This window comes from Heterodontus francisci, chromosome 13, assembly GCF_036365525.1.
Source record: "Heterodontus francisci isolate sHetFra1 chromosome 13, sHetFra1.hap1, whole genome shotgun sequence".
NCBI lineage: Eukaryota > Metazoa > Chordata > Chondrichthyes > Heterodontiformes > Heterodontidae > Heterodontus > Heterodontus francisci.
In genome coordinates, this window is record NC_090383.1 from 88,429,478 (window position 1) to 88,455,425 (window position 25,948).

General features: G+C 42.4%; 1 protein-coding gene across 1 annotated transcript; it reads right to left on the reverse strand.

Annotated features, from left to right (window-relative positions):
- On the reverse strand, window positions 1-25,451 carry cox7a2l (cytochrome c oxidase subunit 7A2 like). Its single transcript, XM_068045143.1, has 3 exons — window positions 25,269-25,451; window positions 6,103-6,237; window positions 1-605 (listed from the first exon to the last, which is right to left on the reverse strand). The coding sequence occupies exons 1-3, from the start codon at window positions 25,434-25,436 to the stop codon at window positions 462-464; spliced, it is 447 nt and encodes a 148-aa protein (XP_067901244.1). The 5' UTR covers window positions 25,437-25,451; the 3' UTR covers window positions 1-461.
- Window positions 25,452-25,948: the final 497 nt, after the last annotated feature.

Sequence of the window (25,948 nt, forward strand, 5' to 3'; positions counted from 1 at the left end):
TCACTGTTTCAACTTTATTTTAGCAGCACAGACATAATTCCAATTGCACAAGGATTTATACAAGATCTCATGATAGTGATGGTGAATATGAGAGTTCCTCATGCGTATGACAGACACACAGCTGCTTATGGTCTTTCGGGCAAGTGCAAGGACTTCCATATTCTACCATCTGTGACATTGTGTTCTTTTCATCCTATTCATTTTTAAATAGATTTTCTTGAACACTTTACAGGATACAGTGTTGATTTCTAATTAAGCTAGTCATTATTTTTAGGCAGCATTCTGGGCACTGGAATTCTCACCAACAGTCACCAAATAAAACTGATTTACTGCAGCTTGTTTCAATCTCACTTATAAAGTACAATCTCACTAGGAAGAAAACCTAGAAAGCAGTAAATGGGTTATATGCTGGTCCTCATGTTAAGGATTTCAGAAGTACCAGTCACATCAACTGATTCTGTTCAGTTCTGTTTTTTGGGCTGGGCTGCCAGGAAGAGTGCTACCAAGCAGTAAATGGCCCCTCCAATCGTCAACGCCATTGTAGTCCTGTATAGCAGTCGATCGGGAACGCCTCGCTTTAGATGCACAGGCAAACCATCTGACTTCTGTAGAGCAAAGATGATAAAGGCTTTAAAATTAACAAAATCCCAACATGTACATAAATGAGCACAGCAATCACACTCTTTCTCCAGAGTTCCCGCCAATGTTCCCTCTAAGTTGCGCTGCCATGCAGCAACCTGGAAATTTCTGTGCCGGTCTAGTACAAATCGCACTTTTAAGTTAACGCACATGCATGGACAGGCAAAGAAATTTAAAGGTCCCGCGCACTTAAATGAATAGGCCAAACATAGCAAAAAAACAATTAGAGGGAACACTGGTCACAACTCCCAAAGGATGCACTCAATATATCAGTATTAGGTCCTACCAACTTCTATAGTTAGTCAAGCATGGGAATATTGTATTCCAGATAAATATTGTAGGGGGTGGAAGACACCTAAAATGTTAATATTCTGAAAGGACTTTCAAATAAGCATTTTTGATGAGTAGTGAAATATTTAAAAACAGATGAACAGTTTCTGGGTTGGAACTATCCCCATCTGCTATTGCCTCAGTAATTAAAGCTATAATTAAACTGTTTGTTGATGTACAATTACTTATCTTTGCTATATGGGTGCTACATTTATTGGTTTAGGGTACCTATAAATTGGTGCTATTTGAGCACCAAATGGTGGCCTATGCATACCACTTCCTAGCTATGATGTTACACAATTGTCACATGTTCATTTAATTCCTCCATCATCATATGCCATAGTCTTCTAATTGCAAAATTTGCAGACTAAACCGAATTGGCAGCTGTAGTTAACATATAGGACACTAATAAGCTTGCAGAATGGATGTGTAATTGGAAAATAAACTTCATTATAGATAAATGTGAGATGCTACACACTCCTTGGAAAATAACTGTCTAAATTGGGAGAGGAGCAGAGGGATCTGGCTTCCATATACAATTTTAAATCATGAAGTGTTCAGGTAGAGTAGATAAAGAAAAATTGTTTCAAATGGCTGAAGGTCAATAACCAGAAGGCACAAATTTAAGGTTGTCAATAGTATGGCATCAAGGAGCCCTAGCAAAACTGAGGTCAATGGGAATCAGGGGGGAAACCCTCTGCTGGCTGGAGTCATACCTAGCGCAAAGGAAGATGGTTGTGGTTGTTGGAGGTCAATCACCTCAGCTCTAGAACATCACTGCAGGAGTTCCTCAGGGTCCTAGGCCCAACCATCTTCAGCTGCTTCATCAATGACCTTCCTTCAATCATAAGGTCAGAAGTGGGGATGTTCGCTGATGATTGCACAATGTTCAGCACCATTCATGACTCCTCAGATACTGAAGCAGTCCGTGTAGAAATGCAGCAAGACCTGGGCAATATCCAGGCTTGGGCTGATAAGTGGCAAGTAACATTCGCGCCACACAAGTGCCAGGCAATGACCATCTCCAACAAGAGAGAATCTAACCATCTCCCCTTGACATTCAACGGCATTACCATCACTGAATCCCCCACTATCAACATCCTAGGGGCTACCGTTGACCAGAAACTGAACTGGAGTAGCCATATAAATACCGTGGCTACTAGAGCAGGTCAGAGGCTAGGAATCCTGAGGCAAGTAACTCACCTCCTGACTCCCCAAAGCCTGTCCACCATCTACAAGGCACAAGTCAGGAGTGTGATGGAATACTCTCCACTTGCCTGGATGGGTGCAGCTCCAACAACACTCAAGAAGCTCGACACCATCCAGGACAAAGCAGCCCGCTTGACTGGCACCCCATCTACAAACAAACATTCACTCCCTCCACCACCAACGCACAGTGGCAGCAGTGTGTACCATCTACAAGATGCACTGCAGCAATGCACCAAGGCTCCTTAGGCAGCACCTTCCAAACCCGAGACCTCTACCAACTAGAAGGACAAGGGCAGCAAATACATGGGAATACCACCACCTGCAAGTTCCCCTCCAAGTCACACACCATCCTGACTTGGAACTATATCGCCGTTCCATCACTGTCGCTGGGTCAAAATCCGGGACCTCCCTTCCTAACAGCACTGTGGGTGTACCTACCCCAAATGGACAGCAGCGGTTCAAGAAGGCAGCTCACCACCACCTTCTCAAGGGCAATTAGGGATGGGCAATAAATGCTGGCCTGGCCAGTGACACCTACATCCCATGAATGAATTTTTTAAAAAGGACTAGAGGTGACATGAGGAAAAACCTTTTTATGCTACAAGTTGTTAGGATTTGGAATGCTCTGCCTGATAGGAGGGGTGGATACATTTTCAATAGTAGCCTTCAAAGGGGAACTGGATAACTACTTGAAGGAGAAAAAATTGCAGGGATATGGGGAAAGAGCAGGGGAGTGAGACTAACTGGATTGCTCTTCAAAAGAGCCAATGCAAACTCAATGAGCCAAATAGCCTCCTTCTGTGCTGTATGGTTCTATGATTCCATGCAAAAATCATGAAAAGTAGCAACACAAGTTAATAAGGCCATAAAAAAGCAAACAAACCACAGGGGTCATTTCTAGAGGAATGGAACTGAAAAGCAGAGATATTATGTTAAACTTGTACAGGACCTTGGTCAGACCACACTGAGTACTGTGAACAGTTCTAGCCTCCATATTATGGGAAGGATAGAGGGGTGAAGAGGGTATAGAAAAGATTTACTAGAATGATACCAGAACGGAGAGGTTATACACATCTGGAAAAATTTAATAGGCTTGGGGCTCTTTTCTCTCATAAAAAGACAACTGAGGGGTGACTGTATAGAGGTCTTTAAGATTATGCAAGGGTATGATAGGGTAGATGTAGAGAAGATGTTTCTATTTGTGGAGAGACCAGGACTAGAGGTCATAAATTTAAGATAGTCACTAATAAATTCAATATAAAATTCAGGAAAACCTCTTTACCCAGTAGATGAGGCAACTAACATGGATGTATTTAAGGGGAAGCGAGATAAACTCACGAAGGAGAAAGGAACAGAGGGATATGTTGATGGGGTTAGACAAAGAAGGGTGGGAGGAGCTTCATGTGGAGCATAAACACAGGTGTGGACCAACTGGGTCAAATGGCCTGTTTCTGTGCTATAATGACCATGTAAGATTGGTGTTGCTCATTTCCTAGCCTGTTCCAAATTGTCACCCTCTTTTACAATTTTACATGACATTTCTAACAGTGTCAAAACAAATTTACTCAGCAGTTGATAGAGTTGCTTTGATTGAAATCAGTACTGTGTGAAACCAGATTCACTGGGAGCACTTAGAGCAACAAACACTAAAATAAACCTGGGCTCAAATTGTAAAAAAAAGTGTATTTAACAACATAAGAAGCCAGTTCTTCACAATAGCACGATGCCCACCATCTGAAAAGGCTAGTTATTGTACACTTCCATTTCTAGACAAAAACAAAACTAGCATCAAAGGGTTTTAGAATCTCAATGTTCTTCTTTTCTTTCTTTCTTTTGGGCCTCCTTATCTCGAGAGACAATGGATACGCGCCTGGAGGTGGTCAGTGGAGTGACCTCTCCATGGCGCATGCCTGGGCAAATTTATGGAGGTTGAGAGTTGCCCAGTCGTCAAAACCCCCCTCTCGGCCTTTCTGGTGGGGTCCAAAGGAGTGCAGGACACGACGTTTGGCACCAGTATGGCTGCAGGAACTGCCGGAAACATGCCAAAGGTGACACATGACCGCCTACGGGGTTCCGCTCCGGATTTTCTGTTAGGGTTTACTCCCTTAGCCTTGGTCTCTCCCGAGACGCCATAGGTTACCGCTAAAACCTGAAATATAATTTAGACAAGAACTCCCATGCTCCCAAGAGATCTCTTTTAGTTCTGTACACACCCAAATTCAATCTGTTGCCAATTATTTTGTCTTCCACAATTCCTCTAGTTAATCTTCAACATCCACAATTTCCTCTGTTCGCTTGGCGTGGGACTTGAACCTACAACCTTCTGATTCAGAGGCAAGATGCTCCCACCGAGCCAAAGCAGACACCTATGGTTTACAACTATAAAGCATATTGTAGCAAAAAGCTTCACAAAGATTTCTTTCAAAATTAGCAAACAGCTGAACCTTGTGGGATGAAACAGCAGTGACTGTTAACATATATCCTTATCACAAAACTGTAACTTCTTAGCCAGCTCTGTATTGTGTGGTTGATGTGTAGCACAATTCCAAATATGCGTAGCTCAAAAGGAAGGTCATCATATATCAATTAACACATCAGCCACTTTTCACAGGTACTTGAGTTTAGAGAAGGAACCATTTAAAGGGTTATTTAAGCATAATGACCATCTGTCAATAGCTTAAAAAGGTTAGAAAATCATACGACAGAATTTAGACTTGAATTTTGCAAAATTAAAATGTCACCAATGTAGGCAACAAAAGCAGCACTTAACTATGCAGCATTTCACATGCAGCAGCTGTTCTTGAGGGCTGTCATTATAATTGCTAAGTGTTAAAAAGATATTTGAGAAAAAACATTGCAAAATGCCACTAACTCATTGAAAAAGCTACTCTATGATTAAAAATGTGCAGCTTCCATAGAGTGCTGAAACATGCATAGTGTACTTTGTTGAGATGGCATCCAGCATGAATGATCGGTCTTATTGCCTGGTTTGTATTAAGTAATAAAAACAGTTTATATTAAATTTTGAATGCAGGACAAGTTGAACAAATGAGAACCAAGGACAAGATAGATGAGTGGAAGTACAATTAAAGACTGGACACAGTGCAGGGGCTGGGCTGGTCTGGCCAAAGTTCAAACTCAAAACCTGAACTTTAAAGAATGTACTGTAACCTGGTACCTCAAGTTTCAAATGAAAAAACTTTTCAACACATTTGCTCAAAGGATTTTTACAATAAGACACATTTTTGTTTAATTTGTTTTTGAGAGCAACAAATGGATATCCTCAGTAATTGACCCACTGTACAACTACAGCTAGAATTTCATGAACATTCAATATAAAGTATTCGCCACTACCAAACACATCTTCCCCTCCCTTCCCCTGTCAGCATTCCAAATGGATCGTTCCCTCCGTGACACCCTGGTCCACTCCTCCATTACCCCCACCACCTCGTCACTTTTCCATGTTTGTCCTTGCGGCTGTTCGTTTCAGTCCATTAACACCCTATCTGTACTAATGCTTTGTCTTTCAACACGCCATTAACATATTGTTTGCCTTTGCTCCACAACCTTCTAGTCAGCTATTCTGTGACCTTGTCCTATTTACACCTTCTCCTTTGTTATCTCTTGCCCCGCCCCCGCTTTACTTGCTTATAACCTTTTACATTTCCAGTATTTGCAAGTTCTGAAGAAGGGTCACTGACCTGAAACGTTAACTCTGCTTCTCTCTCCACAGATGCTGCCAGACCTGCTGAGTATTTCCAGCATTTCTTGTTTTTATTAAAGTATTCACCATACTTTCATGATTCCAATGTGAAAATCAGCACATATCGAAGAAAAATCCTTTATCACACTGAATTCCGGAAAAAGTCACAAGTAGATTGTCTTTATCCACAGTGAAAAATCTTTCAAACTTTGGATTCATACCTGAAAAATTCGCTGGAGATCAGGCACCTTATTCCGTCCTAGAAATTGGATTCCTTCTTCCAGTTCAGAAATGGATTTCGTTGGAGTGGCAAAAATCATAGTAGGAGATTCTGAGGAAACTAGAGGCTTCAACCCCTGCATAAATAATTAAACATATAACCAATGAAGGACGTCAGTCCAGGTTAGATATATTGTGCAATTTAAAGAAAACACAACTTGATCCATTAGGGCAGGAATGTACAAGATTTTGTCTTCATTGGCCACAGAGGTGAACATCATGGAGCCTTGCGAGGAGGGGAGGGCACTAAATTTAAATCTATGTACCCATGAATTTACATAAATTTCAAGTTGATGATACTCACAGAATTTAAGCTCTAATTTATAATTTATCCACCAACAGAGCCAAGAATAGCCCTATCCAAACCCCCCAAGCTCAACAAATTCAAAACAGGACAAATATCAGCACAAATAAGACTGAGATTCAACAGCTAGATTGTCTTCAGGCAGTGTTGTTCAATAGAAATTACTGACTAGACACACATGGCTATGGGGATACCTTTTTAGCAGCATGAACTAATTTTGGTAGAAAACGGCTTACATAGACTCAAACAATACAGGTTACAACAATATTTCACAAGTGTATCTTTACTGAATAAACATCTACCACCATTCATTAACAAAGTGAAGTTCTCACAACAAAGAGCACTTAGTTTGTTGCTGTGCCATTTTACCAAACTCTCAAAAAACAGCTATAATACAAGCATACGTATGCAAATGAATATTAAGATCACATGGTCAAAGATGGTCGAATACTCAATTTTTATTTATTGATCAGAAATGCGATTTGACACATCTGGATTCCCAATTAGCCACATGTGACTAGTGAGTAACGTATTGAACAACACTGCCCTAGGGCCATTGACCGGACGTCCCGACCTTCAGGGACTCTATGAAGCAATGTTTTTGCCTGAAATAAAGCTCTACACAGATCAAAATTATACACTAGCTTAGCCTGGTTATAATATTATGAAAACTTCTACCTGCTCTCTAGCTAAGGGACAGCTCCATTTTCTTAGCTAGAAATAAAAGCTAAAACTTACAAGTAGCAGTTACTTTATGCTTGTCTCGGTTTCCTTGATGCCAGAACCGGAGCAGGTCCAACGGCTCACAAAGCCAATTCTGTATTTCTATTTGTTAACTATGGCAGTTCCTTCTTTTTAATCCCAACTCCATTTTCCCCATATTCTTTAATACCCTTATGCCCCAAGTAATTATCTATCTCTTTCAAACATTTCAATCAACTTTGCATCTATAGTCTTTTGCAGCAATGCATTCCAAGGCCTCAAACTTTGAGGCTAAATTTTCCTCTGGATTTATTTTTAACCAGCTTAGTTCCTATTCCAAGATCCTTGTTCTAGATACCCCATTAAAGGAAAGAATCAACTTCTATCTCTCCTGTCCACGAACAGCCTTCACAGAACCATGCTGGCTCTCCCGAACCACCTTAGGCATTTTTAATTTGGGATTCAAAAATGTGGATTATTTTAACAAAAGAAATGAGCCATTTATTCCAATGCGTAATGAACTGTGGAGCATTCCACTTTTAAAAGGAATATTCCAAACAACATTTTCAAATTTATTTCCCATGGTAGGGGTGACTAAAACTAGACGGCATAGATTTAAGGTGAGAGGGAGGAGGTTTAAAGGTGATCAAAGGGGTAAATTTTTCACACAAAGAATAGTGGGTATCTGGAATGAGCTGCCTGAAGAGGTGGTGGAGACAGGAACAGTAGCAACATTTAAGAGGCATCTGGACAGGTGCATGAATGAGCAAGGCATAGAGGGATATGGAATTAATGCAGGCAGGTGGGATTAGTATAGATAGGCATTATGGTCAGCAGGGACACGGTGGGCCGAAGGGCCTGTTTCTATGCTGTACGACTCTGACTCTAATTGAGACTCCTTTGATTCACTAAGTCCTTTGTAAAATTGACTGTGTTTAAAAAAGACTGATATTTCAAGTTTAAACATGACTTATTTGTGTATACTGATGTGATGTATCTCCTCCTTCATATTTACTACAATGTTTCATTGTCAAAAGTGAGGTTGTGACATGCAGCACATGTAGATGGCATCTGCAGAAGAATTCATCATTAAAGTTCCCTCAAATTATTCACTCAAAAATGCCCAGATGATGCACCAGTTCTTTGCAATCACCTCACAGGTTTAAGGAAAAAGGAACTGAAAAGTCCATGCAGCTGATTGATTAGGTAGACAGATCCAAGAGGACAGACTTAAATGTTGGGTCTACTGCAGCCTCAAGGCATGATGCATCTTAAACATCGGCCCAGATTTTGCAGTAGCAGCAACGGCGGAACTGCCAGCATTCACCATTATTACTCCATTGAAAATTTCAGCAACTTCTGCAGTCCGCACGTGTGCAGTTAAAGGCGGAAATCCAGAAGTTGCTGTCTGTGATTCCATGCTTTCCAACAGGGTGCGATGATGGAGTCCCTCATCAGACTATAATCGTGTAGAAATCATTGAACTGACAAAACCTTGTTCTTTTACACTATTAATCTTACTGTAAAAACCCTTGAAAAGTTAGACCTTATTGAATAAGGTTTGACTGGGTTTTTAAACAGTGTACTAAGTTCATAATTACTGAACAGCCTCATAGCCCTGAAAAACTAATTTTATATTTGTTAAATGTCAAATTTCTTCATTATGATAAAACATATTTTTAATTTGTTTTAAAGTGTATGACATTTCAGCTTCTAACTCAATCCTATCTATGTCCCAATCATTCATTTCACTAAGTGAAAAGTTCAGTGTATTTTACTTCCATTTTGCTGTCTGTGAGGATACTTCAATGTGACTGCTTACTTACCCTACTTTATGACATCACTGCCTGGAGATTCCTTTGACTTGGCTCCAGATGTAAACAGAGATTGGGAAAGGGCAAATAAATGGTACAACGATCACTAGGTCTTCATGAGCAGCTTTCTTCGAAGTCAACAGTGAGAACCACTGCTTCGCTGCTGATTGAAAAGTCCCAGCCATAATTTTCTTGTTACAGAAAAATCACAGACATTTTACAGACTGCTTTGTGTCATTAGGTGCTCCCTAAACTTACAGGTGCAGCCCAAGATCTTACAGGAGGATGTAACTTTAAAAAGATTGTCATGCTCATGCAAGGAGCAATTATGAACCATAAAAATGAACTGAGGCATTGAACTCCAAAATGGACACTTTAGCTGCAAGACAAAACGGAGTAAGAGGTCAGATGGCCTCTCCTGTACTGCGAATACACGTAGTAACTGCTGGAACTCTGAATCATACATCATGTCTGGTCAAGTGTTGAAGAAAGCATTAGAAATGCTAATGGCCCAATCCATGCTAATTGCTACCTTTCTCAACTAGTTGGGCTAACAATTACTTTGCTGAAATAGAGTCTCCAGACTCAAATTCAGGATAACAGGTATGAAAAAAACACAACTACATCAAGATGGCATAGAGATGAGCAACATCCAAATCCAGTGTCTAACAATGGCCACACCAAACCATTTATGAAAATACAATGAGAGAAACAACTTGGTTACCTGGCAGAAACCAAGACTCTGATAAGGAGATTTAAATAAGACACATTACTGAGCCAGAAAGAGAGAAAGCCAGAAGGTTTAGAGAGAACTGTTCCAGCAAAGATGACGACCTTGCCTAAATACCATTTTTTTTTTTTTTTTAACTACCTCGAGGACCGCTAGTTAGGCCACAGCTGGAATACGGTGTACAGTTCTGGTCACCGCACTATAGGAAGGATGTGATTGCGCTGGAGACGGTGCAGAGGAGATTCATCAGGATGTTGCCTGGGCTGGAGCATTCCAGCTAGGAAGAGAGACTGGATAAGCTAGGGTTGTTTTCCTTAGAGCAGAGAAGGCTGAGGGGGGGACCTGATTGAGAAATACAAAATTATGAGGGGCATTGATAGGATAGATAGGAAGAAACTTTTTCCCATAGTGGAGGGATCAATAGCCAGGGGACATTTTCTTCTTCTTTGGCCTCCTTGTCTCGCCTAGAGGTGATCAGTGGTTTATGACGCAGCGCCTGGAGTGGCTGTAAAGGCCAATTCTACAGTGACAGACTCTTCCACAGGAGCGGCAGATAAAATTGGTTGCCGGGGCTGTTGCACAATTGGCTCTCTCCTTGCGCTTCTGTCTTTTTTCCTGCCAACTGCTAAGTCTCTGCGACTCGCCACACTTTAGCCCCGCCTTTATGGCTGTCCGCCAGCTCTGGCGATCACTGGCAACTGACTCCCACGACTTGTGGTCAATGTCACAGGACTTCACATCACGTTTGCAGACATCTTTAAAGCGGAGACATGGACGGCCGGTGGGTCTGATACCAGTGACGAGCTCGCTGTACAATGCATCTTTGGGGATCCTGCCATCTTCCATGCGGCTCACATGGCCAAGCCATCTCAAGCGCCGCTGGCACAGTAGGGTGTATATGCTGGGGATGTTGGCCGCCTTGAGGACTTCTGTGTTGGAGATACGGTCCTGCCACCTGATGCCAAGGATTCTCCGGAGGCAGTGAAGATGGAATGAGTTCAGACGTCACTCATGGCTGGCATACGTTGTCCAGGCCTCGCTGTCGTAAAGCGAGGTACTTAGGACAGAGGCTTGAAACACTCGGACTTTTGTGTTCCGTGTCAGTGTGCCATTTTCCCACACCCTCTTGGCCAGTTTGGACATAGCAGCGGACTCCTTTCCCATGCGCTTGTTGATTTCTGCATCGAGAGACAGGTTACTGGTGATAGTGGAGCTTTGGTAGGTGAACTCTTGAACCACTTCCAGAGCGTGGTCACCGATATTGTTGGATGGAGCACTTCTGACATCCTGTCCCATGATGTTCGTTTTCTTGAGGCTGATGATTAGGCCAAATTCGTTGCAGGCAGCTGCAGTCCGGTCGATGAGTCTCTGCAGACACTCTTCTGTGTGGGATGTTAATGCAGCATCATCAGCAAAGAGGAGTTCCCGGATGAGGACCTTCCGTACTTTGGTCTTCGCTCTAAGATGGGCGAGGTTGAACAACCTGCCATCCGATCTTGTGTGGAGGACAATTCCTTCTTCTGAAGACTTGAACGCATGTGAGAACAGCAGTGAGAAGATCCCAAACAGTGTAGGTGCGAGAACACAGCCAGGGGACATAGATTTATGCTAAGGGGCAGGAGGTTTAGAGGGGATTTGAGGAAAAAAATGGTCACCCAGAGGGTGGTTGGAATCTGGAACACACTACCTGAAGGGGTGGTAAAGGCAGGAACCCTCACAACATTTAAGAAGTATTTAGATGAACACGTGAAACGCCATAGCATGAAAGGCTATGGGGTCAAGTGCTGGAAAATGGGATTAGAATAGATAGGTGCTCGATGTCCGGCACAGACATGATGGGCCGAAGGGCCCGTTTCTGTGCTGTATAACTCTGACAAAAGGCGACCTTTGAAACTCCCAACCTGAGAGAATGTAACAGGATTTTTCGCCATCGGACTGTGATTGAGATTTAACCAAAAAGAGATCTGCAGCAAAGCATCCACCCACCTGAAACTTTCTGAGTTTGACTTCAGTGAAACAGGAAAAGAAAAACCATGCCTGCAACGTTTAACTTTTCCTCCCGGGGAAACAAACAAGGTTTCACAACGAACTGTTTTCAAAAACCATCAGACCTAAACACATGCTATCTTTTAATTTTTATCTTTTCTTGTGTATGTGTGTGCGTACTAGTGCATACGTGTTAAGAAAACCCTATATGCCAAATAAGAAATATTAATTTCATCGGTTGGTCGCTTACATTAGACGTAATGGAGAAAATCTTGCAGTTAACATTTTTTCAAAAAATGTAGCAGCCATTTCATATTCAAAAGATCCACCAGAGGTTTGAACAGCATGGACCCAGGACAATGGCTTGCTCCAAGTGATAGAATTATCTAAAATGACTTCATTAGCACAACAGTCAAGGCAATCCTAACACATAGACTTTGAAAGAGGAAACCCCCTCCAAGTGTAAATTGGCATCCTGGGGTTTGTGGAGCCAATTCCTAACCTTGAATTTCATTAGAAGGTTCCAGAAAGCCTGAAGAAGCCATGTGTCTACCCATCTCGGGGGAAGCTGGTTTGTTTCCCTTGGACAAAGAGACAAGCAGTAACTCGGTGTGTGCAGCAGCAGAAGGCTGCGTGCTTCCCGTTCTCTCTCTCCAGAAAACATCAAGTTGAAAATCATCTGTGACTGTGAACCTTCCAAGCCTACAGACTGCTACAGCCTGAGACCAGGGAAAGAGGGCCAACAACAATTCTGCCTCCATGAAAACCCTGAGCAAAGCAGGCCAACCACAAAGTGCACTTTGACCAGCCAAGGACTTCAAGAATACAGCTTCAGCCAGAAGACTACTGAATTATCCACTCCACAGACTGTGTATTTAAGTTCTACTTATTCTGGACTCTAATCCAACAACCAAATTTATTTTTCCCTCTGTAAACTATGTGTGTGTGTGATTCTCGTGTGAATGTAAGCATGGATGTGTAGTGTACTTTTTTATTATTTTTAAATCGGGATTAGATTGTTGAGTATAATAAACTTACCTCTTTCTTGTTTAAACTCAAGACAACCTGTCCGATTGCATGATCACAGTAAAGGAAAAAGGTAAAACACTCAGAGGTGGTTAGCACAACCACTGTTTATAATGGAATAAACCCTGTTGCAGTCAAATAAGAGGAAGGGCAAGAGGCGATACTGTGACCCTCCTCCTCACTTGTGTGTCGGAGTGCGTGTGAAGTTGCGAATATTTTCGGGTATTGTTTAATAAACATTTTCTTTAAACTTACAAGAAAGCAGGTCATTTGTCTGTTTACTGACCATTAAAACACTCAAGGGTTAAAACACAATTCTAATAAAACATTCTGTCTTCGGTCAGTTGAGAGGAGAAAAGGGAAACAACTCCTATCATTTCCCACCTGCCCGTGACAGATAGGGGGCTCGTGACCTGGGATTTTGAAACATCAGATTGAACGAATGATTTGGAAACTGGAGGAAAATTGATCCCTAAAATTGAAAAAAAAAATTCAGCTGGTTTTCTCATTATTTTTACTGTACCAAAACACTTAAGACATGGCCACACTCAACAAAACAGGGAGAGTCATCATGGGAGGCATTAAATTCATTAAATATTGAAGACTTAAAAGCTGTAGCTACTCAGGTGGGAGTCCCTTTAAGGCAAAAAGCAAGGAAGCCTGAGATCCTCAAAAATCTAGTTAATCATTTTAAAATTGTCCCAGTAGCCCTAATAAGAATTCAATTGGAATATGGAAATAGGGTTTCAAATGGAAAAAGAGGAAAGAGAAATGCAAATGCGGAGGTGAAAAGAGTTGCTAAAGGAAAGAGAAGCAAAACAGTTTGAACTAGCTAAGGAAAGGCTGAATGTGCAAGGTGGGAGTGCCACCACCAAATCAAATATTTACTCCAATTCAGAGCAAACCTTTGATATTGTGAGACACGCCCGATTAGTGCCAAAATTTAATGAGGATGAGGTCGAATCGTATTTTATCTCTTTTGAGAAAATTGCCCACAGGTTAAAATGGCCAAGAGTCTTGGATCCTCCTTTTTCAAGGCGAATTAGTGGGGAGAGCCCACAAAGCTTACTCCATGTTTTCAGAGGACCACTCTTTAGATTACGAGTGAACCAAAATTGCTATTTTAAAGCCCTATGAGTTAGTCCCCGAGGCATAGTGACAAAAATTTAGAAATACTAGAAAAAGAATGGCTCAAACCTTTACTGAATTCGAAACAGTTAAGCTTATGGCTTTCAATCACTGGATGAGATCTCTGAAGGCAGTGCCCTCATATGAGAATTTGCAAGAGGTGATTCTATTAGAAGAATTTAAAAATACCCTTCCATTAACATAAAGACCCATATTGAGAGACAAAGGGTCACAAGGATGAGGGAAGCTGCTGCAACGGCAGACAATTTTCAGCTCACTCACGAAGCCTCTTATCAAGGAAAACCCTTCCCTCTTAATCCCCAGAGGTCTTAGAAGGGCAGAAAGTGAGATAGTGACAGAGATGGGATGGTAGTGAAAGGCAGAATACGAGTGAAAACGTGAGAGACCCTCCACAAGTCAGGAAAGAAAGTGCAGAGGATAGGAATAATTTCCACAGACCCGTGAGTTCCCATTGTAGTAAAGTAGGGCACGTGAAAGCCAACTAGTGGAAATTGAAAGGGGAAGTCAGCGGGTTTTGTTGGGGTTCACAAGGCCAGTCCAGGAAAGGGTGCCCTAACAGGTGACAAGGCAGACCAGACCATGGCCCAAACCACAGTGAGTGACCTCTCTAAGAATATCGCCATGGGTGCAGTAGAAACAGACAAAATCCCCAAGGGTTACCAGGATTTTGTCTGAAAGGAAAAGGTGTCCCAGCACCCCTCCAATGAGGCGAGCAAAATTAATAGTCACTTGGACAAAAGCAGGTTAATTAAAGGAAAGCTAGCATGGATTTCTTAATGGAAAATCATGTTTAACTAACTTGGAGTTTTTTTTGAGAAGGTAACAGAGGGTTGATGAGGGCAATGCTATTGATGTGGTGTACATGGACTTTCAAAAGGCATTTGATACAGTGCCACATAACAGACTTTTGAGCAAACTTATAGCTCATAGAATAAAAAGGACGATAGCAACATGGATATGGAATTGGCTGAGTGACAGGAAATAAAGAGTAGCGGTTAATGGACGTTCTTCAGGCTGGAGGAAGGTTTGTAGTGGGGTGCCCAGGGGTCAGTGTTGACACCCTTGCTTTTCCCAATACATATTAATGACCTAGACCTTGGTGTACAATTTCAAAGTTTGCAGATGATACAAAACTTGGAAGCATTGTGAACTGTGAGGAGAATAGTGTAGAACTCCAAAAGGCCATAGACAAGTTGGTGGAATGAGCAGACAGGTGGCAGATGAAATTCAATGCAGAGAAATGTGAAGTGATTCATTTTGGTAGGAAGAACATGGAGAGATAATATAGAATAAAGGGCACAATTCTAAAAGGGGTGCAGGAGCAGAGGGACCTAGGTGTATATGTACATAAGTCATTGAAGGTGGCAGGACAGGTTGAGAGAGCGGTTAATAAAGCATACAGTATCCTGGGCTTTATTAATAGGGTCAGAGAGTACAAGAGCAAGGACGTTATGTTGAACTTGTATAAGACAATAGTTCAGCCTCAGCTGGAGTATAGTGTCCAGTTCTGGGCCTCGCACTTTAGGAAAGACGTGAGGGCATTGGAGAGAGTACAGAAAAGATCCACGAGAATGGTTGCAGGGATAAAAAAAACTTCAGTAATGAAGACAGATTGAAGTTAGGACTGTTTTCCTTGGAGAAGAGAAGGCGGAGAGGTGATTTGATAGAGGTATCCAAAATCATGAGGAGTCTGGACAGAGTAGACCGGGAGAAACTGTTCCCACTTGTGAAAGAATAGAGAATGAGGGTCACAGATTTAATGTATTTGGTAAGAGAAGCAAAGTGATATGAGGAAAAGCTTTTTCACAGAGAGTGGTTAAGGTCTGGAATGTACTGCCTGAGAGTGTGGTGAAGGCAGGTTCAATTGAAGCATTCAAAAGGGAATTAGACAGTCATATGAAAAGGAAGAATGTGTGGGATTATGGGGAGAAGGCAGATAAATGGAACTGAGTGAATTGCTCTTTCAGAGAGCCGGTGTGGACACAATGGGCCAAATGCTTCCTTCGACATTAACGAGTCTGTGACTTGTCCTGTTCAGGGATACAGCAACCACTCAATCCTTAATGCTGGATAAAGGCATGACCTTCCCACCAGAGAGCTTGGAAAATGCACAGGTTCTGGTGCAGAGCATTGAAGGCGGGTGCATGCCCATACCCCTGTATCAGAACCGCTTTGAGTGTGACCTAGTCTCTAGACCGGTAAAAGTAGGGATTGTTCATCTGCCTGCGGCTGGAATAGATTTGCTATTAGGCAATGATCTGGCTGGAGATAGTGATAGCCTCCCTGGTACTCTTGGACCAGCCAAATGAGGCCAAGGAGACGGAACAGTTACAGGAGGGAATCCCTGCAATTTTCCCTGACTGTGTAGAAACCAGGTCCATGGCTAAGCGACCTCTGCCAGAGACAACTGAGCCAGTAATTTAGTCAGATGACCCAGAGGTCTGGCTGGCTGAAACTTTTTTTTTGGAGATTTAGGAGTGAAGGTGTACAGTAGATCCTCCCTGATTGAAGCTCAGCAGGCAGACTCGGATTTTAAAATAGCCCAGACCGCCTATTCTGAGGTAGATGCAGAAACAGTGCCTGAATGCAATACTTTATAAACAGGGTTGTGATGAGGAAATGGAGACTTCCGCAGCAACCTGCAGAGGAGTGGACAGTGGTCCATCAAATTTTAGTTTCCCCCGCAAACCCCCCCCAAATATCATATGGAAATCTTGAGGATTGCCCACAAAGTCCCAATGGTTGGGCAAGTGGGTATCCGAAAGACCCAGGCTCAAATCAACCGGCAATTTTATTGGCCTCATCTTCACAAAGATGCAGTTAAACTTTGTAGGACCTGCCCTACTTGCCAGATTGTTGGGAAACCACAGGCTGCAATCAAGCCTGCCCCACTAATACCCATCTTTGCTTTTGAAGAACCCTTCAGCAGATTTCTGGTAGATTTTGTGGGACCTTTACTAGAAACTAGGACAGGTTTCCAATACCTCCGAACAAACATGGATATGGCCACCCGATTCCCAGAGGCCATACCCTTAAGAAAAATTACAGCCAAAGCCGTGGTCGAGGAGCTGACCCAGTTTTTCACCCGCTGTGGGCTGACCAAAGAAACCCAATCAGATCAAGGATCTAATTTCATGTCCCAGGTATTCCAAGAGGTCGTGCATAGCCTTGGCACTCAACAGTTAAAATCCTCCGCATATCACCCACAATCACAAGGGATTTTGGAACAATACCACAAAACCCCGAAAACCAGGAACAGAGCCGAGTGCCGTGAGTGCCCCCACGATTGGAATAGAGGGTTAGCTTTTCTGCTGTTCGCCAGAGGCCCCTTTAAATTGATCAAAGAAAAATTTCTAAATCAAAGGGGGGAAAACTTAATTGTTAAATTACAGATCAGCTTTTCGTGAGTGACCTTTTAAAGCCTATGCTGTGGCAAAAGAGTACTGTTACGAAAGTGCTTCCATTTTTAAATTTTTTTGAGGACTTCCGTTTTAGAATTGTGGAAATGGATTCACTTGGAGGATTGAAGTGATTCCATGTGGCCGAATGAATAAGGACTTTGGTGTATCTCATGATCTTAGCAGGAGATTGCAGGTTCGAGCCCTGCTGCAGTCGTTTGGCAGACACAGTGGGCTGAATGGCCTCCTTCTGTGCCATAACTTTACTATGATTCCATAGACACTGGACTTGGTTTTTTTTTAAAAACGGATCACTGGTAGGACTCTGGGACTTGAAATTTGTTTAAAAACAGGATGTCACATGCCTCAAGCTAAATAAACAAGAGCCTTGGTGACTAGAGGACTTTACAGAGAAGTGACATGTCAATATTTATGGTAGTCAAGAGTTGGTTTTGTTTTGAAGTTCGTTTTGAGTCAGTTGGGTTTGCAGTCTGCTGAGAGGAGCATCCAGGTTATCCTTTCTCCACCTCTGAGAAACCCTGAGAATCCAGAGTGATAGCTGAAACCCCTGATATCGCATTTCTCCTGGAAAGTCTGCCAGACTAACCCTCGATGTCGCCTGAAGAGAACTACTCCAAAAAGATCCGAGTGACAGCCGTCTACGAGTATTTGGGACGCCAGAATAAACGGACAAATGATATCATTCCATATCTTCTCTTTTCCCTTCAAGAATTAACAAGTATTTGGCTGAAGAATTCTTTTGCCTTTTTTTTTTGTAACTGATCTGTGGAGAAAATGTCTTTTTTTTTAAACCGGTGTGTGTGTGCCTGCGTTGGACTAATTTAAAAAGCAAACTTTCATATTTTAACGTGTGTTAATACTTTGCATCTTTACTGAATCAGTCTTGTTTTATAATAAATTAATAATGTTGGTGTTTATTAAAGAAACCTGGCTGGTGGATTTTATTCTGTAATAAGAATAGAATATATAATTGGCCATATCAGTAACAGTATAAACATTTAAATATACGTTGTGACCCGTGGAGAAGTGGAACTAGAGAAAGACACTCCTCCCGCCTCGGTCGTAACAGTATTTGAAAGCCTCTCAGCAAAACATGAAAAGGCAGACAGACATGCTCAGGTGCAGACATTTAAATCAGGGGATCAGGTCCTGGTACTGTTGTCATTACAGGGTGAACCCCTGAAAGTGAAATTTAGTGGCCCATACTATGTGGGAGAATGATCAGCGAAGTAAATTATCTGATTAACACGCCAGACTGGAGAAAGAAACAAAGAGTGCCACATCAATATGTTGAAGAAATACCACAATCGGGAAGCAAACAACCCAGTGAATGTATGCCAAGCACTGAGGACAGTTGAGGATGGAAACCATAGTGAAGAGAAACTCGGGGAAGAAGAGAACCCTTCTCAGACTAAACGCCCTGTGGAAATTAGACAACAGAGAAATCTTAGAGAGACTAGAGACAGTATTTAACTATTTGACTGACATGCAAAGAAAGGACCTAGCAACGCTGCTAAGGGAGTTTGAGGAAGTTTGTAGGGACAAACCAGGTCGTACTCTTTAACCATTCATGACGTAGGTGTAGGAAAGACTCCGGCTATAAAACAAAACCTATATTGACTGAGACCTGATAAATTGGCTCAAGTTGGAGAGGAAATCCAGTATATGCTAGACCATGACCTAACCGAACTCTGTCAAAGCAGCTGGAGTTCACCTATTGTACTGGGCCCCCAAGCCTGATGGGTCAAAAAGGACTCCGTATTGACAACTGCAAAGTTAATGCCGTTACTTGAACAGATTCATACCCAATCCTGAAGACTGTGTTGACCGAGTAGGCAACTCCACCTACATTAGTAAAATTGATTTATTAAAAAGGATACTGGCAAGTCCCCATGATCACCCAAGCTAAGGAAACGCTGGCTTTTGTAACATCCAATGGCTTATTCCAATGTAAAGTCATCCCATTCGGTTTAAACCCCAGCAATGTTTCAGAGATTGATGAACCAGGTGGTGGCTGGTTTAAACACCTGTGACATCTACCTGGATGATCTCTATAGTGTCATCAGGGAAGACAACCTGAACCATTTAAGGAGCTACAAAGCACTAGCCTAGTGGCTAATCTAGCTAAACGCGAGCTCTCCAAGGCCAAGGTGACCTATTTAGGACATATGGTAGGTCAAGGTCAGGTGTTGCCAAAAGCAGCAAAAGTACAAGCCCCGATAGATTTTCCCATTCCCAAGATCAAAGACAGAAATAATGCGATTCCTGGGGATGTGTGGTTTCTGCAGAAAATTTGTTCCCAACTTGAGCACCCTTGCTGCCCCCTTGACCAGCCTATGAAAGAAAAATACTAAGATAGTATGGTCAGTGTCAGATGGCTTTTGAGAAGTTGAATGCGATTTTAATAAATGAATCCATATTGGCAGCCCCAAATTTTAATAGATCCTGTCAGGTGGCTATTGATGTAAACGATGTAGGAAAAGGCATAGTCTTACACCAGGAAAATGACTCAGACATTGAGAGGCCAATTGGCTATTTTTTCAAAAAAAATTAAACAAACATCAACGTAAATACTCCACCATCGAAAAGGAAGCATTGGGACTTCTGTTAACCATTCAACATTTCGAAGTCGACATAAATAACAGATACAAGGAAATTCTGATATACACTGACTACAACCAACTAACCTTCAGTCAAAAAAAACATGCTATGCCAAATGAGGATCTTTAATTCATTGACTGGAAACCTAAACTTTTAAAAAGCTGGGATCCTACAGTTAACTTTTAAAAAGTTGGCAGCCAAGACGGCCACCACAATTTGCATTGAAATACCTCACATTCCAGGACATCGAATTGGAGACACATGTCTAACGAGGTTGCATCCAGGACAATGCCTCATGAATTTGGAATCAGCAACAGCATCACTTCTAATGGCAAAACATTCAAAGCTATATCTTGGAACATTAACAGTGGAGTCATGCCTCCAGGGGTTGAACATTGAAACAATGAGACTCGAGAGAGAGAGACTGAATATACCTAGACCTCAAATCTAATTAAATTGCAAACAAGGACACTGGAGAATCATGTGACTGCCTCCCCATCTGTGGAAAAACTAGCAGTCTTTTGCAAAAGGACAAGTTCCTGAGACTTTGAAGTAGACAAGCTTCGAGTGCTAGCCAGACAAAATGCTCGTGGGGCTGTGTGTGTGTGTGTGTGCGTGTGCGTGTCTCTCCAGATAACGTTGCAGGTTTGAAACCTGTCTGCGACTGAGAAACATCAAAGTCCATCATTGCTACAGACAGAGACCACAGGGAGGAAAGCTACGTACAACTGTCTCCAAGAAAAAACCCTGAACCAGGTGGGCCAACCACAAAGTGCACTTCTACCAGAGACTTCAAGATGACAACTTCAGCCGGAAGAAAACAGAATTACCCAACCCCACAGACTGTATATTATTTTTACTTGTTCTGGACTCTAATCCAAACCAGACTATTTCTCATCATTCTGTACTCTATTTGTGTGCGTGTGAGAGATTCTCGTGTGTGTGGAGTGAAAGTGTAGCGTAGTTTATTATTTTATGTAGACTGGGTTTTTGGTTAATTACAATAAACTCACTTCTCTTTTTAAACTCAAGAAAACCTGTCCGACTGGTTCTTTTACGATCACAACAAAGGTAAAACACTCACTAAAGTGGTAAGTACATCCATTGTTTTAAAGCAGAATAATCCCTGTTGCAGTCAAACAAGGAGAAGGACAAGAGTCTTCCTCCTTCACCTGATCGTAACACTTCCGAGAAAATTCCAAGTTAACAAGACTAGGCTGTTCAGATGGAATTTACTCCCCCAGCCGTTTAATTTGAAAAATCACACGCATAGCTGGGAAAAACAAGGTCATCGCAGATGCGCTGTCCAGAATTTGAACAATGTGCCACCAGTAAATCTGAGAAATGCATGTAACGAATGTGTGCTATCATGTGTCTTTGCTTTTCTTCCTTTCTTAAAAAAAGAAAAATAATGAAATACCAAGGAACTTCATTTTTTTCCTTTAGCGGGGAGGTGCCACGCTCACGCAAGGAGAAATTATGAATTTAAAAAATGAACAGAAGAATTAAACTCCAAAATGGACACTCTTGTGACAAGACAAAGAGGTCAGGTGACTTCTCACACACTGAGACTACACATGGCAACTGCTGGCACTCTGAACCAGATGTCATGTCTAAACAAATGTTGAAGAAATCATTAGAAATGCGAATGCCCCATACCATGTTAATGGCTACCTTTTTCAACCAGTTGGACTAACAATGACTTTGCAGACAGAGTCTCCAGATTCAAACTCAAGAGAACAGGTGTGAAAAAGCACCACTATATCAAGGTGGCATAGGAGATGAGCAACATCCAAATCCATTGTCTAGCAATGGTCACCCCATCAAAGCATTTATGAAAACACAATGAGAGAAACCTTGGTCCCCTACAGAAACCAAGGCTCTGATAAGGAGGTTTTAATAAGACACATTGCTGAGCCAGAAAGACAGAAGCCAGGAGGCTGAGAATGATTTATTCCAGCAAAGATGACGACCCTGCCTGAATACCATTTTAAAAACTACCTTGAGATAGAGACAAAAGGGGACCTCTGAAACTCCATACCTGAGATAGTGTAACAGGAATTTTCGCCATCGAACCATGACTGAGATTTAACTAAAGATGTCTGCAGCAATGCATCCGTTCACCTGAAACTTTCCAAGTTTGACTTCAGTGAACCAGGCAAAGAAAAACCAGGCCTGCTAGCTTAATTTTTCCTCCCGGGGAAACAAAATGTTTCACAACGAACTCTTGGTTTTAAAACCATCAGACCTAAATACATGTTAGCTTTTAATCGCTATCTTTTCTTGTGTGCGTGGAGGGAGGTGAAGTTGCAAATATTTTCTGGTATTCCTTCATAAACATTTATCTTTCTTTAAACCTACAAGAAACCTGTCACTTGTCTGCTTATTGACTATCAAAACACTCAAGGGTTAAACACAATCTTAATAAAGCACAATAAAATAAAATAACTGTCTGGAACTTTATTGTTGGGTGGGAGGCCCAAAAAGTCAGTGGCGAGCCCATCTCTGCCGGGCCTGAGGAAACATGACGGGATTATTTCGCTCCCCGGGACCTCAATTGTTCTTGGGTGGGACTTCCACCTCCTTGAACCAGGAAGTCATGCCTAATGGAGCTGCCAGCCAATCAATGGGCCAGCAGCTCTTAGTCCCAGCAGCCCCATCGGGTGCGGTGATCACGACTGGGACTACACCTAGCGACTGGAGGCAAGAGGAAGGATATCCTTCCTCTTGGAAGCAGTTGGTGCTTCGGGCGCAGCCCTCTGTGGGACACAGGGTGCCCGATCAGGAGGCCCACCCACCCCAGCCTGCAAGAAGGCTGCCTGGTTTTCCCAAGCAGAGATCTTGGAGCCTTTGACGTCCAGCTGAGGCTAAAATAGCCAAGGCGACTGGTACAGGCAGTTAACTGGCCAATTCTCACACCCGCCACCACCCCCTGTAAAATTGCAGGGGGCGGTAGGGGGTCGGGAACACACCCCCCCCCCCCCACTTCCCACTCAATTTTACAACTCCCACCCTCCGACACCAGCCCGCTCGTTGTGGGGGGGGGGGGGGGGGCCGTAAAATTCCAGCCACTGTTAAGAAGTGAAAAGAGAAACCACCCCCATCATGTCCCACTTGTCCATCACAAGATTGTAAATGCCATCATCTTTTTTTAAACAGCACACAGATGACTTTCCACAAGTTAATTTATAAACTCCTGAAAAATAAAAGCTGAATATCAAATACAGCTTTGCCATCTCATTGATTGCATCTTTTGGTACCCAGAGTGACATATAGCAGCCACAAAAAACCCTGAAGCGTCACCAAAATTTGTCTTTTTGCCTGACACACTGCCTAGATATAGAAAGAGGATGCAAACAGGAGTAACCATCAAAAAACACAAAGGTTCTGCGGTACTTGAATTTTACAGTCCATTTCTAACTCAAGCATGTCAACCCGAACAGCAGTGCTTTCACTGTATATCAAGACTATTCAACATAAAAATACAGCAAGGTGATCTTCCCCAACATGAAATATTCTAATCTGTACTAACAACTTCAACCAAATTTTCTGGTTTTCAAATCCATATTGGACATCATGGTACCACTTACAAAAGGTTTTCACAAACCAAGGGAGACCCAAGTTACACACAGGGTCAAAATCATAGAAACTACACAGATTGAAGCTACTTGCCCCATATACCTATATTCCCTGAGGACCCAAAAATGTATCAATCTCTATCTTGAATATACTCAATGAAAGAGCAACCACAGGTCTCTGGGGGTAGAGAATTCTAAAGATTCACAACCATTTGAGTGAATAAATTTCTCATCTCAGTCCTAAATGGCCAACTACTTAATCTGTGACCCCATGTTCTAGACTCCCCAGCCAAGGGAATCATCCTCCCAGTATCTACCCTAAAACATCTAAAATTCTTAAGGACTTGACAATCAGATCACCTCTCATTTTTCTAAATTCTAGGGAATAAAGGCCTAGTCTACTCAATCTCTCATTAGACAATCCTCTCATTCCAGGAATCAGTCTAGTGAACCTTCATTGCACTCCCTCCAAGACAAGAATATCCTTCCTTAGGTAAGGAGACCAAAACTGTGCACAGTACTTCAGGTGTGCTTTCACCAAGGCCCTATAAAATTGTAGTAAGACTTAACTTTTACACTCCAATTCCTTTTCGATAAAGGATAACATAATACCATCTGCCTTCCTAACTGCTTTCTGTACCTGCATGTTAACTTTCTGTAATTTGTGTACTAAGTAACTCCAGTCCCTCTGAAAACAACATTTTTCAATCTTTCTTTCATTTTTAAAAAATCCAGCTTTCTATTTTTCCTACCAAAGTGAACAACTTCACATTTCTCCAATTTCTATTCCATCTACCATGTTCTTGCCCACTTACTCAACCTATCCATCTCCCTTTGCAGCCTCTGTTTCCTCCTCTCGGATTACTTCTCCACCTTCAATCCTCTCATCCAAGTCATCTGATCCTATCCAGCCACCTCCTAAGTGCAAACATGGACATCAAGCAAGGACAGGATCAGTGGTCTCACTGACAGGTATCCCCAGTGGCAAACAGCCTGCCACTCTTTCTAGGCTCACATGCAAAGCCAATCACAGTTGGGACCTTCAGGTGAAAGAAATAAATTCCATTTTCACATCAGAACATTCCAAAGTATTTCACAGCCAAGCAGTACTTTTGAAGTGTTGTAAAGTTGGGAAATGTGGCAGCCAGTTAGTGTTCAGCAAAATCCCACAAACAACAATCTCAGAATCCTATCCGGACATCGCTGTGTAGCATCGTCCAGAGGTGGTATCACTTCCGTGTCTGCTCTACACTATTTGTTCTTGTTTCCCTTTTCCATGTATACTTTAAATGTCTATTAAGTGGTTTGGTGTTTTCTCTCCTGCAGCGTTTAACATATGGTGAAATAGCCACAGATAAATTTGCTTGAGTGAAATTGGTTGCAGAACAAGTTTTAGCCAGGACGAGGGAATTCATCTGTACGACTTTCAGGTGATTTTTCACCTGAGAGGGCAGATAAGGCCTTGGTTTAACATCTGAACCTCGGTACTGCACAGGACTGTCAGCCTAGATTTTTGTGCTCAAGAAGCTGGATCGAGACTTGAACCCACAATCTTCTGGCTCAGAGACGTAGTGCTACCAACCGAAACATGGCTAACAGCAAGGATCGGACAACCTGGCCTAGCCAGGCCAGGGTGACCTTGGTAATGAGCGAGTCCCCCGAGTCTCTCGTCTGCTTCCCAGTGACTGTGTCCCTAGTGAACCGACACCGGCTCCCCACAGCAAGGTCAAGCCGGGCACCTCAACAGCGGCTTTCACAAGGGCACCTTTAGTTGCACCCTCCCGCTCCCCGTCTCCTACCTGCGGGCAGTAGACCACAGACCCGGCCCCGCCGCTCAGTCTCTGCGTGAAGCCGTTAAATTTATAGAACATGTTTCGCCACCGATCTCCCTCCAGCTCGGAACAGCCCTGCGACAAAAGGGACATCCGCGGGTCCTCCCTCATCCGGTCGCCGCGCATTGACGTCATCTAGGTTATCTGTGATTTCTGAATGTTTGTACTCTGATAGTTAAATAAAATCTTTCTCGTTGAAATAGGGGTTCTTCAGCAACTTATTTTTAAAAATTGAAGTTGAATATGACTTAAAGTGATGAATTTAGTGCGTTTATCTGCCGGGACATTTTGTTGAATCCAGTAAATTTGAAGGAGTGGTGACTGCAAGGTAAGTGGCTGAATGACAGTTAGAGGGAAGGTTAGCGAAGTTACTCTTCGGATTGGATACGCACTTGTTTACCTTACACTTATCTTCCAGTTTGAGTCTTACGATAGGTTTCCAGTCTACGGGGTTTTTTTTTTCGCTACTCAAAATAATTCAATCTCTTGGGGGGTGGGGGAAGATGCTTGCCAAAGCTTTTTTATTGCAAAGAACGGACCATTTTCATCAGGAGATGGCAATGCAATAATTTCTTTGAATTTTTACAGTTGGACTTTTCATTACCATGCCTTTGGGCTGACCATAAATAACCATGTTTTCCAGCACA